General features: G+C 49.5%; 1 protein-coding gene across 1 annotated transcript in view; it reads left to right on the forward strand.

Moving 5' to 3' along the window:
• The first annotated feature begins 1,241 nt into the window (after positions 1–1,241).
• Positions 1,242–14,558, forward strand: part of LOC114042253 (receptor-type tyrosine-protein phosphatase epsilon-like) — a 23,225-nt gene continuing 9,908 nt past the window's right edge. Inside the window, exons 1-5 of the mRNA XM_027860911.1 lie at positions 1,242–1,331; positions 1,673–1,709; positions 3,321–3,418; positions 9,847–9,966; positions 10,882–11,045. Coding sequence (XP_027716712.1) covers positions 3,356–3,418; positions 9,847–9,966; positions 10,882–11,045 — 347 coding nt within the window. The 5' untranslated portion in view covers positions 1,242–1,331; positions 1,673–1,709; positions 3,321–3,355. The remainder of the gene's footprint in view (positions 1,332–1,672; positions 1,710–3,320; positions 3,419–9,846; positions 9,967–10,881; positions 11,046–14,558) is intronic.

Genomic DNA, 14,558 nt, shown 5'->3' on the forward strand with positions numbered 1-14,558 from the left:
ACAGATACCAAACATCGTTAGGGGTCAAGAAGGTGGCCCTTCCCGGGCCTCTGGGAAGGCAGCTTCTTCCCACAGCCAGGCCCTTGCTGTCCACGGTCACCAGAGCTGTGGAGAAAGGAAAAGGGGAAAGAGAAATGTCGCCAGCATCTTGGGTCCAGCCACACGCCTCCCTTCTCCTGGTCCTGCCCTCCCTCTAGCTCCCAGGTGCCTGCAGGTCTTCTCAGAGCATGGGGGCAGGAGGGAGGGAAGGGGGGGGCTTCTGGGAAGCGTCACTCCCAGGGATCGAGGCCCCCGAGTCAAAGGCTGGAGCTGAATCTGCTAGCCCCGCCACGTCCCCCTAGGGCGTTTCCAAGTCCAGATTGCAAAGCTGTCATCCTAGAAGCCTTCACCGCTTCATCCAGAGGCTTGCTGAGGCATCCGGGCTTAGGCACAGGCTGACCTGGATGGACCCGGGAAGGCCTGCCAAGTTCAAACCATTGGGTCAACAAGAGAAATCTTTCTGAGTATTAATGTGCTGGCCTTCCCCACTTCCTTCAGGCCTCATAAGCTGCCTGATGCATTTCAAGCCAACCCTCACTGAGTGTGAGGCTCTGGGCGAATGAGGGGCTGCCCTCATGGAGTTTAGAGTCAAAGGGGAGACCCGCATGAGTGCATTCACCTGTCAGTATAATTTAGAAGTGGAATGGAATGGGGACAAAGGAGAGATCCAAAGTTTTGCCCACCCAGAGCCCACGTCTTGGGGCTCTAGAGTTGAGGATGAGAGGCTCTCATTGGTTCAGGGTTAATTTGGAGGAAAAAACCATTCATCTTAGATCTCCTGAACCTTCCAGTGTTCTGTGGCCCCCAGGGAATGTTTCATTTTCTGGACTTTAAGAGTCCAGAGCAATCCCTGACTCAGACACCCTAGCCCAGCACCTAGAAACGGAGAAGCATCTTTAGGGAGATGGCTGGATGGGCCCAGTCTGCTCGATTGAGTCTTCCTTTTTTTTTTTTTTTTTTTGTTTGGTTAAGCAATGGGGTTAAATGACTTGCCCAGGGTCACATGGCTAGTAAGTGTTATATGTCTGAGGCCGCATTTGAACTCAGGTCCTCCTGAATCCAGGGCCGGTGCGCTATCCATTGGACCACCTAGCTGCCCCTCGAATGGGTCTTCCAATGGGGCTGCAGGCTGTTCCTTGAGGCAGCAGGACAGACACCAGCTCGATGTGGCTTGGGGGGCACTCTTCTGCTGACACCCCCTTTCTTTCCTTCCAGATGACCACTCCAGGGTGATTCTCAGCCAAGTGGATGGAATCCCATGCTCAGACTACATTAATGCTTCGTACATAGACGTAAGCCAAGGGTTTTCTCCTCAACCAATGCTACTAAAATACCTGGTTTTAGGTAAATCATGACTGGCAGTGTGTCTCAGCGGGTAGAGACTTAGCTTCAGAGTCAGGAAGACACCTGGGTTCAGATGGTTTCTCCTGGGTCAAGTCATTTAGCCCCAAGCAGGTCTCTGGGATAACAATAAACAGCAGAGAAGACTGGGACCCGCACTGAGAGAGAGGATTGTTTTCACCCAGGAGCTCCGTAGACTAATGACATCATGAGGCCAGGGCCTATCCTGAGCCCTCCCTGACGGTCACTGAAACCACCGCAGGGAATCACAAATACCATCTTCCTTTTGCAGGGTTACAAAGAGAAGAACAAATTCATCGCTGCTCAAGGTAAAGTGTTTCACCCAGTTCATTTCTGCCCCTTTGTTTCCTTCTCATTCGTGTGGGAGATGATTGAAAGCAGCAGTAGCACTGAGGTTTTGTGTTAACCTGCAGGGAAACTCTATCCTCCGCCACACAGGTGGGCTCCACATGTGTAGGCAGGCCCTCAGGGCCCGGCCTGGTCAGAGCAGGCTGCCGCCTCCCCAGGTTTCTGCCTCCATCAATAAAGTAGGTGTCCTGTTTGTAGCACTCACTCCACAAAACACACTGGGCAGCCTTTGTAGGCTTCGCATGCAGGCTGTGGTGTGTGCAGGCGTGGGTAGGTGGGGTGTATTGGCATGTATAATGTAGGTGTCTCTTTCTGTCCACACCTGTGAGTACACTGGCGTGGGGAATTCCTAGCGTGGCAGCTCCCTCCACCAATTCAGGTTGGCAGCTCATCTCTAATTTAGAATCTTAAGAATAAGTCGACTTGGTGCCCCAAGAGTAAAAGAGCCCCCACCCCACCCAGCCACACCCAATATGGGTCAGAGGCAAGACCCAGTTCTTCCTACCCCCAGCAGCTTCAATCCCCTGTGTAGTCTCCATTAAAAATGCATAATCTCGGGAAAGGGCTGGATTTGTAGTCCAAGAATCTGAGTTCTAATCCTGACTCCCCCATTTACTACCTGTGTGATTCTGAGAAAATCAATCAATCTCTCTGAGTCTCAGCTTCCTACATCTATAAGACCCTCTCCAACCTCGTGCTAAACCTCTGTGTGTGTGTGTGTGTGTGTGTGTGCATTCCGTGTAGGAAATTTCTGTGATTCTATACCAACTGTGTGTGTATATACACATGTATGTAGTCACTGAATACCTTCTCCAAGGCCTTTCATGGACTGTCACACCGATCAAAGTGATAGCATTCTTGATTTAGCTTCTAAAGGTTCTGTGGCGTCAGAGGCAGCTTGGCCCTGTTTATCCCCTTTCCGATACTCCTTGGTGCTGGCCATCTTGCCATCCCCAGACAGGCATGGTGCCCAACGGACAGGAAGGGACCGCATCCATGGTGCCCACGCCTAGTTCATCTACTACTATTGGTTCAGCCTGAAGATAGTGATTCTTTGTGTGATCGAGAACCTTCCTGCCCGTTGGCTCACTCTGCCCTCCTGGTATGGGAGATGACTTCTGCTGTCTCCATTTGCCACGGGGCGATAGAAGGCGACGTGATTTGCCTTTGGTCTCACAGCTGTCGAGGCATGGAGCCAGAGCCAGCACCCCATCCTCATGCTAGGACCCTTTCTCCCTGACCTCACTCCCAGATGACCAAGGCTTTGTCAGAGGGGGCTTGGTCCTCTCCCAGGGTCCATTTGTCCAACTAACCAGCCAAGTGCTTCAGTCAATGAATGGACTGAAATCCATGAACGTAGTGCCCACCACATAGTCATGGTTTAGTAAATGCCAGTTGCCCTGCCTGCCCTGACACGTTGGATCTGTGTCGTCCAGCTTGGCAGAAGAGAGCTCTCTCCCTCTGCTCCTTAGAGCTGGTGGTGAGCACATATCTGGCGGACGGCCTCAGGCTGCCTGGGGGCCAGGTCCTGTGGCCGGCCATTTGACTGTGGCCCTCTCTCTCATCTGCAGGCCCCAAACAGGAGACGGTCAATGACTTCTGGAGGATGGTCTGGGAGCAGAAGTCGGCAACCATTGTCATGCTGACCAACTTGAAAGAAAGAAAAGAGGTAAGGGGGTTGTCTCACATCTTACAAAGGGCCGCCCCCGCGGCCTTGGGATGCCTGCTCTAACCACTTCCTTTTCCTGCCTTCCTCCCTCCCCACCACAGTGGCCCAGAGGTTCAGGGGCTTGCAGCATTTTCATCTCCAAGTCAAACCTCTGATGACTGAGGCAGATCGTTGATTTTCCATCTTATTCTGTGGACAGCCTTGTGCTATTTATAATTGAAAAGTCTTGCAATGCCTCATCTGACTTGAGTGGTTTTTTCCAATTGGAGTCACCCAGGAAGTGGGAGCCATGCAAAGTGCTAACTCTGAAGAATGTGGGCAAGAAGTGGGCCTGATGATGGAGGCGGGGAAAGGGAAGGGGCCCTTGTGGCAAGAGTGAGAAGGACGAAGCTCTTTTTAACCAGACTCAAGGGGCAGGTTGATAAAGGGCTGATAGAGGGCTCCAGTACACTTGAAAAGAACGTCTCCACCTCCAGCCCAGGTCTTGGGCTCAGAGACTCCACAGAGATGACCCTCACAAAGAGGGGGACAGTGGCAGAGGAAAGAAGGGGGAGTGGTCAGGAGATGTTGCACCAGGGGAAAGAGGCAGGTGAGGGGTCCCAGCATCCCATGACTTTGGGCCAGAAGGGACCTGGGTGTGTGGGAGGGGGGGAGCTCAAGGCCCTCATTTTATAGAGAAGGAAACTGAGGCCCAGAAAGGAAAAGGGCCTGGCCTCCGGTCACCCGGGGAGCAGAAGAGCCAGATTCCAAATCCAGGTCTTCTGATATCAGCCCCAGGGCTCTGTTCCATGCTGAGCCGATGATCTCTGCCTGGCTTCTTTTAGGGGAGACATCAGTCAGTCAACTAGCAAGTATGATTAAGCGTCCACTATGTGCCAGGCTTAACTGTGTTAAGCCCAGGCGATACAAAGAAAGGCAAAAAGTAAACAATCCTGCCCTGAAGGAAGGAAACAAAAGAGCATTTATTAAGCCTGGACTCTGGGTCAGGCTAAGCATTTACCAATATTATCTCAGCTGATCCTTACCACGATCCTGCAAAATACGTGCTATTTATTATTAAGCCCATTTAAGGATTGAGGAAACTGAGGCAGACAGAGGTTAGGTGACTTGCCCAAGGTCACAGAGCTAGGGAGTGTCTGAGGCTGGATATGACCTCGTGTCTTTCTGACCCCAGGCCCAGCCCTTTATGTGCTGTGGCCGCCCCTGAAGCCTCCTGCATATAGCCTCATGGGGGAGAGGACATGCAGACGCCTGTGTGCAAAGAAGAGAAAAACAGTGAATTGGAGATAAGTGAGAGAGGGAAGACCCCAAGATGGAGGAGGACTGGGAAGGCGCAGCAGAAGGTGGGTTTCAGTGATTTCCTTCCTTGGTTTCAAGGCCTAGTGACCCTGAGCCTAAGACAGACTTTCTTGAAGGTGGCTTCTTAATTCCCTCCTGCACTGCTCAGTACAGAGGCTGGCCCACAGGCGCCGGGGCCATTCCTTCTCAGCTGTACTGGCAGCCCTTGGCAACCCCAGCCCCCCACTGATGACTCTCCCCCCTGTCCCGAGTCCTCAATGCCAGCGCCTTGCCCAGTGGGGATCAGAGCAGCAGGAAGGCCCATGGGGAGCACCTGGCGCTCCATCCGCTCTCCTGGGATCTGGCAGCACCCCCCAACTTGTGGGTGCGGTGTCCCCCTGTTAGACTCCAAGCTTCTGGAGGACAGGGGCTGTCTTTTCTTTTCTTCTTATATCCCCAGTCCTGAGCCTTGATAAATGTTTCTTCAGTCAGTCAGTGCCTGCCCTTAAGAAGCTTACGTCTCAATACACTTGTGAAGCACATAGTCAGTTATTAACATATACTAAGTGCCTACTATGTGCTAGGCAATTTAGCATGCAAAGAAAGGTGAAAGCCTGTCCCTGCCCTCAAGGAGCTGCCAGTCTAGTAGGGAAGACAACAGGCCAGCAACTAGGCCCAAACAAGGCAGAGGAAGGATCCATCGGATGAGCAGAGGGAAGGCCCCAGAGCCGAGGGGATTGGCCGGCCATTCCCAGCTGCATCCGCCGGAAAGGAGGCTTAGAAAAGAGCCCAGAGTTAGAGCTTGGAGCACCCAAGGCCGCTCGCCAACCGCTCATTTCATAAGTGGGCTTTTCTAAGGTCCCTCCTCAATGAGCTGCCCCTGAGAACTCTCAGATGACCAGAAACACTGATGAACTGGAGCCCCCTTACCACTCCAGAGAAAGAAGCTTCTGATTTGGAGCCTCTGATGGGACCAGGGGCAGCTTCATCCCATGCTTGGGGGGAAAATGAGGAAGCCCGGGGTGGGGGGGGGCCCTTCGGACACCTTCCCTCCTCCCGAGTGCCTCCGGGGCGCTTTGTCCCAGCCCACGCCCTGACTCACCCTTCCCTGCCCTCTCTCTCTAACTGAGATTAATCATTTCTAACCAACTCCTTCCTCAATCGGGTTCCTGTTTCCTGATTTGAAGAGGCTTTTTTGGGGCTCTCAGCTCTCCACCCACCAGGACCACGGTTGTGAAATCCCGCCCCTTCAGTCAAAAAACAGGAGGCACCTTGGTGAAATGAGATTCTTAGGCACCTGGGCTTAGCGCTCCCCCAAGACACCCCCTCACCCTCCAGGTTGCATTTCCTGAAAAATCATGACTGTCCAATGGTCTTCATTTCTTTAATCCAAAATGCCTCCCAGGTAGGAGGAACAAGGCCTTGTCCCCTAGCCTCGTCCCCTAGTCTGTGCTGAGGTGCTCACAGAGCTGTAGGAGGGTCAGGGAGGTTGTGTGATTCTTTGCTGGCCAAACCACAGAAGTTAGAGCATCCAGCTTGGTCATGTACTACACGTGTGTCCTTGGACAAGTCATGTGATGTCCCTTGGCCTCAGTGTCCTCATTTGTAAAATAAGGAGGTTGCACTGAATAGTGTCTGAGGTCTCTTCCAGAGGAGCCTGGAGGAGGGTGTAATGGAGCCTGTCCTAGCCGTGGGGATGAATGCAGGTGTCTCTCTGTCTCTGTCTCTGGCTCTGCCATATACACACATACATACACACACACATGCACACACACACGGACACACACACACAGACACGCTCTACACATGTGCACACATACACAGACATATAGACACACAATCACTCAATATACATACACACACGCATGTGCACATCCATACATGCACACACACCATACCTCTTGGTTGCCTCTTGGACCAGGTAGAAGTTCGTCTGCTCTTTAAAGCCTTCTACCACTTGGACTCCGCCTGTATTTTCAGCCTCTTTGTGCATCCTCCCTGCCATCCTTCTATTTATTTTGTTTTTGTTCAGTATCACTATGGATGCAGGTATGCTTGTGGTCTTCCCTGTTGGAATGTCAGCGCCTTTTGCGTAGAGACTGTTTCACGCTTTGTCTGTTACCCCGGCTCCATGTTAAGAGGCAGCTGGGTGGTGCAGTGGAGAGAGTGCTGGGCCTGTACTCAGGAAGACCTAAGTTCAAATCCAGCCTCAGGTACTTACTAGCTGTGTGACCCTGGGCAAATCCCTTAACCTCTGTCTGTCTCGGTTTCCTCGTCTGTAAAATGGGAGTGATAATAGCCCTTATCTCCCAGGGTTGTTGTGAGGAGCAGATAAGACAATAATGGAGAATTGCTTCACAGTGCCTGGCACGTAGTGCTACATAAATATGGGCTACTATAATACATATATATATGACAGATATTGAACTCGTGTCTTTCTGAGCCCAGGCCCAGTGCTTTGTGTGCTGTGGCTGCCCCCGAAGCCTCGTGGGGGAGAGCATGCAGACACCTGTGTGCAAAGAAGAGAGAAACGGTGAACGGGAGATGACTGAGAGAGGGGAGGCCCCAAGATATAAATGACGTAATATATGCTAGCACATATATACAAGGTGCTGTATAAATATTGTTAGCAAATAGTCTTCTATTCTTCCAGATGTCTGCTATCATCCCACCATCCATGCAGGCGAGGGTCCTGGCCACCTTTGGCTCTCCTGCCCCCCCAGGAGAGCTTAAAAACCCGACCCTTTCGTGATTGTTGGTGCTGTTTCCAACCAATCCCAGGTCATTCTGGGCTCCCCCAGGCCACGCTTTCTTGTTTATCTGTGCTCAGTTACTGGTCCTTGTTCCCTGTAGAATAACAGGTGGGGTGTGGGTGGCTGTGGCATGGAAAGAATGCTGGGCTTGGTGTCAGGATGAAGGCCAGGGCAGGGCTCCAGTCCGGCAGTGTGACCCTGGGCAAGTTCCTTAGCCTCCATTTCCTCTTCTATAAAATGGGTCTAGTCGTACCCGCAGGACTTACATCACAGCTTGTGTCCGTGAAGTGCTATGAACTCCTTCGGGTGCCATGTTAATGCCAGCCACCATTATTCCACCTTCTCCAAAGGGTTATTTTACAGGGAGATGAGCTCCCCGTGGGGCCATGTTGGCCTCTTCTTTCAGCTCCCTCTTTCATGGCTGCACTGGAGTCATTTCTTCTGGGGTCTTTGGAATTTTATTCTCAGGACCTTCCCAGGCCTGTGGGACTGGCTTCTCCCATTGGATCCTTCCCGCCCTTTTTCAATATCCATTCTGCTTTCCAAAAACCAAACTGAGGTGGGGGAGGGCACCTTGATTCAATAGAAAGAGCCAGCAAGACCCCCAGGAACGTGCCTGTGATGACTGTGACGTGTGTGTGTGTGTGGTCAGAGCCCAGGCCAAGGAGAGACGGCTGGTCTTCTGTGATCGCCTTCTCTGGTTGGGTTGCTAGGACGAGTGAGAAGCCAGACCCACAGTCTTAGACAGGGCCGCCATGTCAAGAGCCCATCCTTGGGACCCAGGCTCCTGGACTCAGAGTAGGCCCAGAATCCGAGCACCAAAGGAGACGCCTCACATCCGTGGAAAGCGACTCAGCTGTCGTCATTTGTCCCATCCTGTGCACACAGATGCAGCTGGTGTGACCAGCCAGTGACTGGTCGGCTTGGGTCTCACAGCCCAGGAAAGTGAAAGAAAGATATTTTTTGTGTGAGACGCAGAGTCGGAAGATGGAGCTGTGTGTGCGAGGGGGAGCAGCCAGAAGGCCAGAGTCACTGACTTGTGGAGTCTGGTGGAGAGGGGGGACTGACAGATCAGAAGGGAGGGAAGGACAAGAGGCAGCCAGGTTAGGAAGGTGTCGATGCCGCGTCCTGGGCAAAGCTCCCTGTGACTGCTGGTGCTTCTTGGTTTTATACCTCACTTGAAATACAGATCATATCTGTGCCTCAAAAAGGGGCCATTTAATAAGTGATACGTGCTAGAAAAACCACCGCTGCGAGACTCAGATGACACCCCTTCTGCTTGGGAGAGGCTGCAGGCCCCCCGTCTAGACTGGGGTCCCCACCTGCTGCTTCGACAATTCACTAGCATTTCCTTCAATCCAGCAGTTGTTTTTAAAATACATTTTTATTTCAATAATTATTTCCCCATTACATTAAAAAAATTTTAACATTGATTTTTTTAAAATTTTGAGTTCCAAATTCCCTCCCTTCCCCACCCTTTGAGAAGGCAAGCAGTATGTTATCAATTATACATGTGAAGCGACACAGAAAGTATTTCCATATTAGCAATATTGCAAAAGAAAACATACGCACAAGAAGAAATAAAGTGAAAAAAATTATGCTTCAATCTCCAGCAGTTTGTGTGTGTGTGTGTGTGTGTGTATTTGTTTGGCTTTTTTTTTCTTTTTTGGTGAGGCAGGTGGGGTTAAGTGACTTGCCCAGGGTCACACAGCCAGTAAGTGTCAAGTGTCTGAAGCCAAATTTGAACTCAGGCCCTCCTGACTCCAAGGCCGGAGCTGTATTCACTGTGCCACCTAGCTGCCCCCTTCAGCAGTTATTTTTTAAAGCACCGACTGTGTGCAAGGCCTTGAGCTGGGATGTGGGCATATAAAGTCAGAATCTCTTACCAAGGGGATGCTCAACTTATACCATGACTGAGGAGGGAGGAATCAGGGTGATTGTAGGAGGTGGCCCCTGTGCTGAGGGGAGATAAAGTGCCCGACACCAGAGATGTTGAGGCACAATCAGCAATACTTGGCACTTGCTTGGGTAGGAGGGCATCAGGGAGAGAACTGAGTATGGTCTTGGCCAGATTATTTCCCCTCTCTTCCCCTCAGCCTCCTCCTCTGAAATGAGAAGGCTGAACCAGGCCATTTCCAAGCAGGTTTAAATTCTACAACCATCAGGCAAGTAGACTGGTACAAGTCCTTCTTTTGGTTGAGAAATTCCTCACCGTGAGTATTAATGTTCTCAAGTTCCCAGCTCTCACATTTCAGAAAGACTTCAATGAGATTTCTCTCTGTTGATGCCTCTGCAGAAATGTGTATGTATGTGTGTGTCTGAGTATGCTTGTGAGTGTGTGTGTGTGTGCAGGCACGAGCCACCAATCTGCTAACCTCTCCTCTCTCATTCTTCTAGGAGAAATGCCATCAGTACTGGCCGGACCAGGGATGCTGGATGTATGGAAACATCCGGGTCTCTGTGGAAGACTGCATCGTCCTGGTGGACTACACCATTCGGAAGTTTTGTATACAGTCGGTGAGTGCCGTCTGCAGCTGGGCCTCTCCTGGGCTGGCTCTGGGATGGAAGGAAGCATCAACGCCAAGAATTTCCTCCATCAAAACCTAGGATCTGGGGCTGTTTAGGACAAACTCTCACCCTCAGAGTGAATCATCAGAGGCCGAAGCCTGTCCTGTTCTTGTGTCTGCTTTTCCTTCTCCTTCTGTCTCCTGCCTCCCTCCCTACCAAGTTCTCTCCCTGCTTCTTCTGGCCCGTCATTGCTGGGGAATCCAGGTCACCAGGCTCTTCAGCATTGCTCAGAACAGGAACAAGTGAGCCTGAGGGCTTTTCTAGGAGCAAAATGTCTCTGGCCATTCTTGCCAAGTGTCCCTGGGCCTCAGTTTCCTCATCTAGAAAAGAGGGCATCTGCTGAGGGCTCTTTTGGCTCCAAACTCAGGATGCTAGCACAAGGAACAGATGTGACAGGCCACCCTCTTGATTCCCGCATCCAGTGGGAAATTTGATCCAGGCATAATCAATCATTGAGTCAACGAGTGTTTCTTCAGTGCCTTGTGTGTACCAGGCACTAGGGATCGTGATGATAGCTGTTACTTACGGGGTGCTGTACAGTTGGCCAAGTGCTTTAATTGCATCATTTTAATTGAGTGTTGCAACAATCCTGTGGGGTGGGCACCAAAGGTGTTATTATTCCCATTTTACAGATGAGAAACCTGAGGCTCAAACAAATCAAGGGACTTTGAACCCTGGACACACACCTAATAAGTGTCCATGGGAGCTGAACCTGTATCTTCCTGCCTGGAGTGCTTTGAGTGAGATAGGGATTCCCTTGGGGGCAGCACTAAGGGGAAGCAGGCAGAATTTCCAGCTGCCTGCGAGTGCCAGGGTCGCTGCTGCCACCTGCCAGGCTCACCCTCGGTTTCCATGTCTTCTCAGCAACTCCATGATGGCTGCAAAGCCCCACGGCTGGTGACCCAGCTCCACTTCACCAGCTGGCCCGACTTCGGGGTGCCCTTCACCCCCATTGGGATGCTGAAGTTTCTGAAAAAAGTGAAAACCCTGAATCCTTCCCACACAGGGCCCATCACTGTTCACTGCAGGTATGTCCCGAGGCTCAGAACCCTCAGCCACTGGGCTGTTGGCATCAGGTGTGGGGGACGTTCCTGCCCCATCAGCTCTTTTACAAAAATAATGCCAGGACAGACACGGAGCCCCAGAGGTCATTTCCAAAATGGAATTTGTATTTGTTAAAAGCTGATGCAGAGGCTCATAGTGCCTTAGAACTTGAAGGAACCTTGGAGGTCATTTAGGACACACTCCTTTTTACAAATGAGGAAACTGAGGCCAGCATGGCTTGCCGAAAATCAGATAGCTAAAAGGTGGCAGAGCTGGGACCTGGAGGAAAGCCCTCTGTAAGCTTTAGGGTGCTGTGGAAATAGGAGTTTGTAGCATCATCTTCATTATGGAATCACACCCATATTTCTATCATAGTAGGAATTTGGTAATACTCCTTTTCCTCTTTTTGCCAATAGTTTATATATTAATGTTCTTTAGTATGTATATTTATATTGTGTTTATAACATATTTATTTATATGTGTTTATAACATAATGTTCTTTAAATTATAATGCATGTTTTTTTCCCTTTGAGAGTAAACTTATGGAGTGTTTCATTTTCTGTAAGATTGGGTTAAGTCCTCTATTTCCTGATCGGTTCATCTGGGCTTTTATATTTCAGTAAATGTTTATCCATCAGTTAAATTGTCAATTTTGTTGGCATAAAATCTGGTGAAATAAGTTCTAACAATTTTATTTATTTCTTCTTTGTTAGTTGTGAATTCAGCTTTTTCAGTTTTGTTTCTGATCATTTGGTTCTCTTCTTTCTTTTCTGAGATCAAATTAGCTAATGATTTCTCAACTTTTATTTTAAAAAATAGTTCTTGGTTTCACTTATTAATTTAGGCTTTTTGCTCTTATTATTAATTTCTTCTTTGACTTTCAGTATTTCTATTGCAGTGTTTAATTGGGTTTTAAAATTCTGTGGGCTTTCTGATGCTTTCATTTGCATTGACCTAATGGTTGATTGGCTCTTTCTCTCTTTATTGATTTAAGTAAAGCTATAGAGGAGGTGAGGTGGGGCAGTCGATAGAGTGCTGGCTATGGAGTCAAGAAGACCTGAATTTCAGGTTTCAGACCCTATGACCATGTCACTTAGTTTCCTTAACTGTAAAAATGGAGGTAATAGCATCTATCCTACAGGGTTGTTGTAAAAATCAAATGAGATTATGTTTGTAAAGTACTCAGCACAATGCCTGGCATGTAGTAGATACTTAATAAATGCTTGTTCCGTTATCAATTTTTTTTAAACCCGAAAAAGATGTTAGAGGGACTTCAGTCCTATCCCCTCATTTACATCTGAGCAAACTGAGGCTTAGAGAGATGAGATGGCTTCCCCATATTCCCCCAGACAGTAAAGCTTAGAGGTGCAATTCAAACCCACCTGTCCTAACTCTCAGTCCAAAGCTCCAGTCTCCCAAATACCACAGTGCTAATCAATACCATTCATGACATCCTGGAATACCTGTGATCTTCTTTAATAATTAAATTCTTGCCTTTTGGCTGCAGAATAAGCCAGGGATGGCCTGGGGTAATGGAAAGGCCATAGCCAGGAGAAACCTGGGCTGAACTCCAGCCTCTGACATTTAATGGCTGTGTGACCTTGGCCAAGTCAGTCCCTCTCTGAGCCTCATCTGGAAAAGGGGGATAATGTTAACACCTACCTCTTAGGGCTGTTCTGAGGCTCCAGTGAGATGACATGGGTGGGTTCTACAAAGATGTCAGCTGTTGTAGCCTCCTTCCCTGCCTTCCCCGAGTCTACCCCCATGCCCCATTTTAACGAACAATTAAGCATTCCGTCTTAATGGCAACTTCCTGTAAAAAGCTGTGCCCTGGTTGGCAGGGAAGCTCCGGAGGGGAAATCTGTGATCGTGTCTCTGCCGAAATGGGAGAGACAAGGTGAATGTCCCGTATTCCAGGATTCTTTTTCCTGGGGATGAGCCAGTAAGGCTGCTGGTCACTATTCTCAGCTTTTTGTCCTGAGATGATTTTAAAAGGCTGGTTTGGGGACCTCAGCTCTGTTTCTCATGTCTCATTGCTATATAGCATGAGCAGTCAAGCCAAGGGACCATGTTAATAGGAGGACTCAGATCCTTGCTGATTTATAAATTGGGTTTCAGCTGGACTCAGGCAGTGGATATAAAGCATTTCATAAATTTTAATGTCCCACATAAGTCTAAGCTATTACTCCGATTGTTGTAATAAATGTAATGTATTGAATAATGACCACCTCTCTCCCTTTCATATGCCACCTTGAATTCCTAGAATGTGGGTCCCCCTCATGTCTGCCTCTTAGATCCCCAATTTCCTTCAAAGCCCAATGCACATGCTGGGTCCTACACAAGAGCCTTTCCTGACTGGCCCAGGTGCTGCTGCCTCAGGTGCCCTTTCCTACTCTCATGGCCTCAGGCCTCTCCCACTTCCCCCCTACCTGTTGTAAAACTTCTCTTCCATCAGGGCTCAATCAGGTATAAGGAGCCTGCCTGCCAGCCCCATCACCCCTAGCTGGGCTTGTTTCCTCTCTTCTCAAATATTCCTAGGGGCGGAGCACCAGTCCTGGAGTCAGGAGAATCTGAGTTCAAATCCAGCCTTAGGCATTTGACATTTAGTAGCTATGTGACCCTGGGCAAGTCACTTAGCCCCGATTGCCTTGCCAAAAAAAAAAAAAATGTGACTTTATCCTCAAATATTCCTCCTCTTGCTAACCTTTTAATTAAAAAAAAAACCTGCCTAAACTCCTCCTGTATGCCAGGCACTCTGCTAGGGACTGGAGATAGAAAGACAAAACTGGGATGGTTCCTGTCGTCAAGGACCTTATATTTTATTGGGGGGAAAAACCCATGGCCCAGAGATGTGAATATACAAGGTACTGGTAAAAGAATTGGGGGCAGGGGCCCTAGCAAGTGGGGGAGTCAGGAAGGGCCTTGTGTAGAACCCGACGTGCACTGAGCTTTAAAGTAAATTCAGAATCTAAGAGGTGAAGATGAGGAGGTGAGCATTCTGGCATGAGGAAGCAGCTGTGCGAAAGCAGGAAACTGGAAGGTTATTTGTGCAGGAGAGGAAGTGTAGAGTGTGTGAAGGAGAATGTGTGATAACCCAAGAAAGGAGTCCAAAGCCCAGTTGTGAAGAATTTGATCACAGAGGCAATGGGCAGTCAGAGCAAGAGAGTGAAGTGTTCTGAGTTGGGCTTTAGGAAGATCGATAGGATGTCAGTCTTGTGGAGGATGGACTGAAGTGGGGAGAAGTTGGAGCCCCCAGCCTATTGCCATAGTCCAGATGTAAGGTGATGAGCACCAGTAGGAGGGTGGGGACAGTGTCAGAGGAGAGAAGGGGGAGTAGTCAAAAGATGCTGCAGAGGTGAAATCAACCAGAGATGCTGCAGAGGGGAAATCTACCAGAGATTCTGCAGAGTTGAAATCTACAAGAGATGCTGCACAGGTGAAATCAGCCACAGATGCTGCTGCAGAGGTGAAATCAACCAGAGATGCTACAGAAGTGA

The sequence above is a fragment of the Vombatus ursinus genome, unplaced genomic scaffold (genome assembly GCF_900497805.2).
Source record: "Vombatus ursinus unplaced genomic scaffold, bare-nosed wombat genome assembly UNPS02014333.1, whole genome shotgun sequence".
NCBI classification, from domain to species: domain Eukaryota; kingdom Metazoa; phylum Chordata; class Mammalia; order Diprotodontia; family Vombatidae; genus Vombatus; species Vombatus ursinus.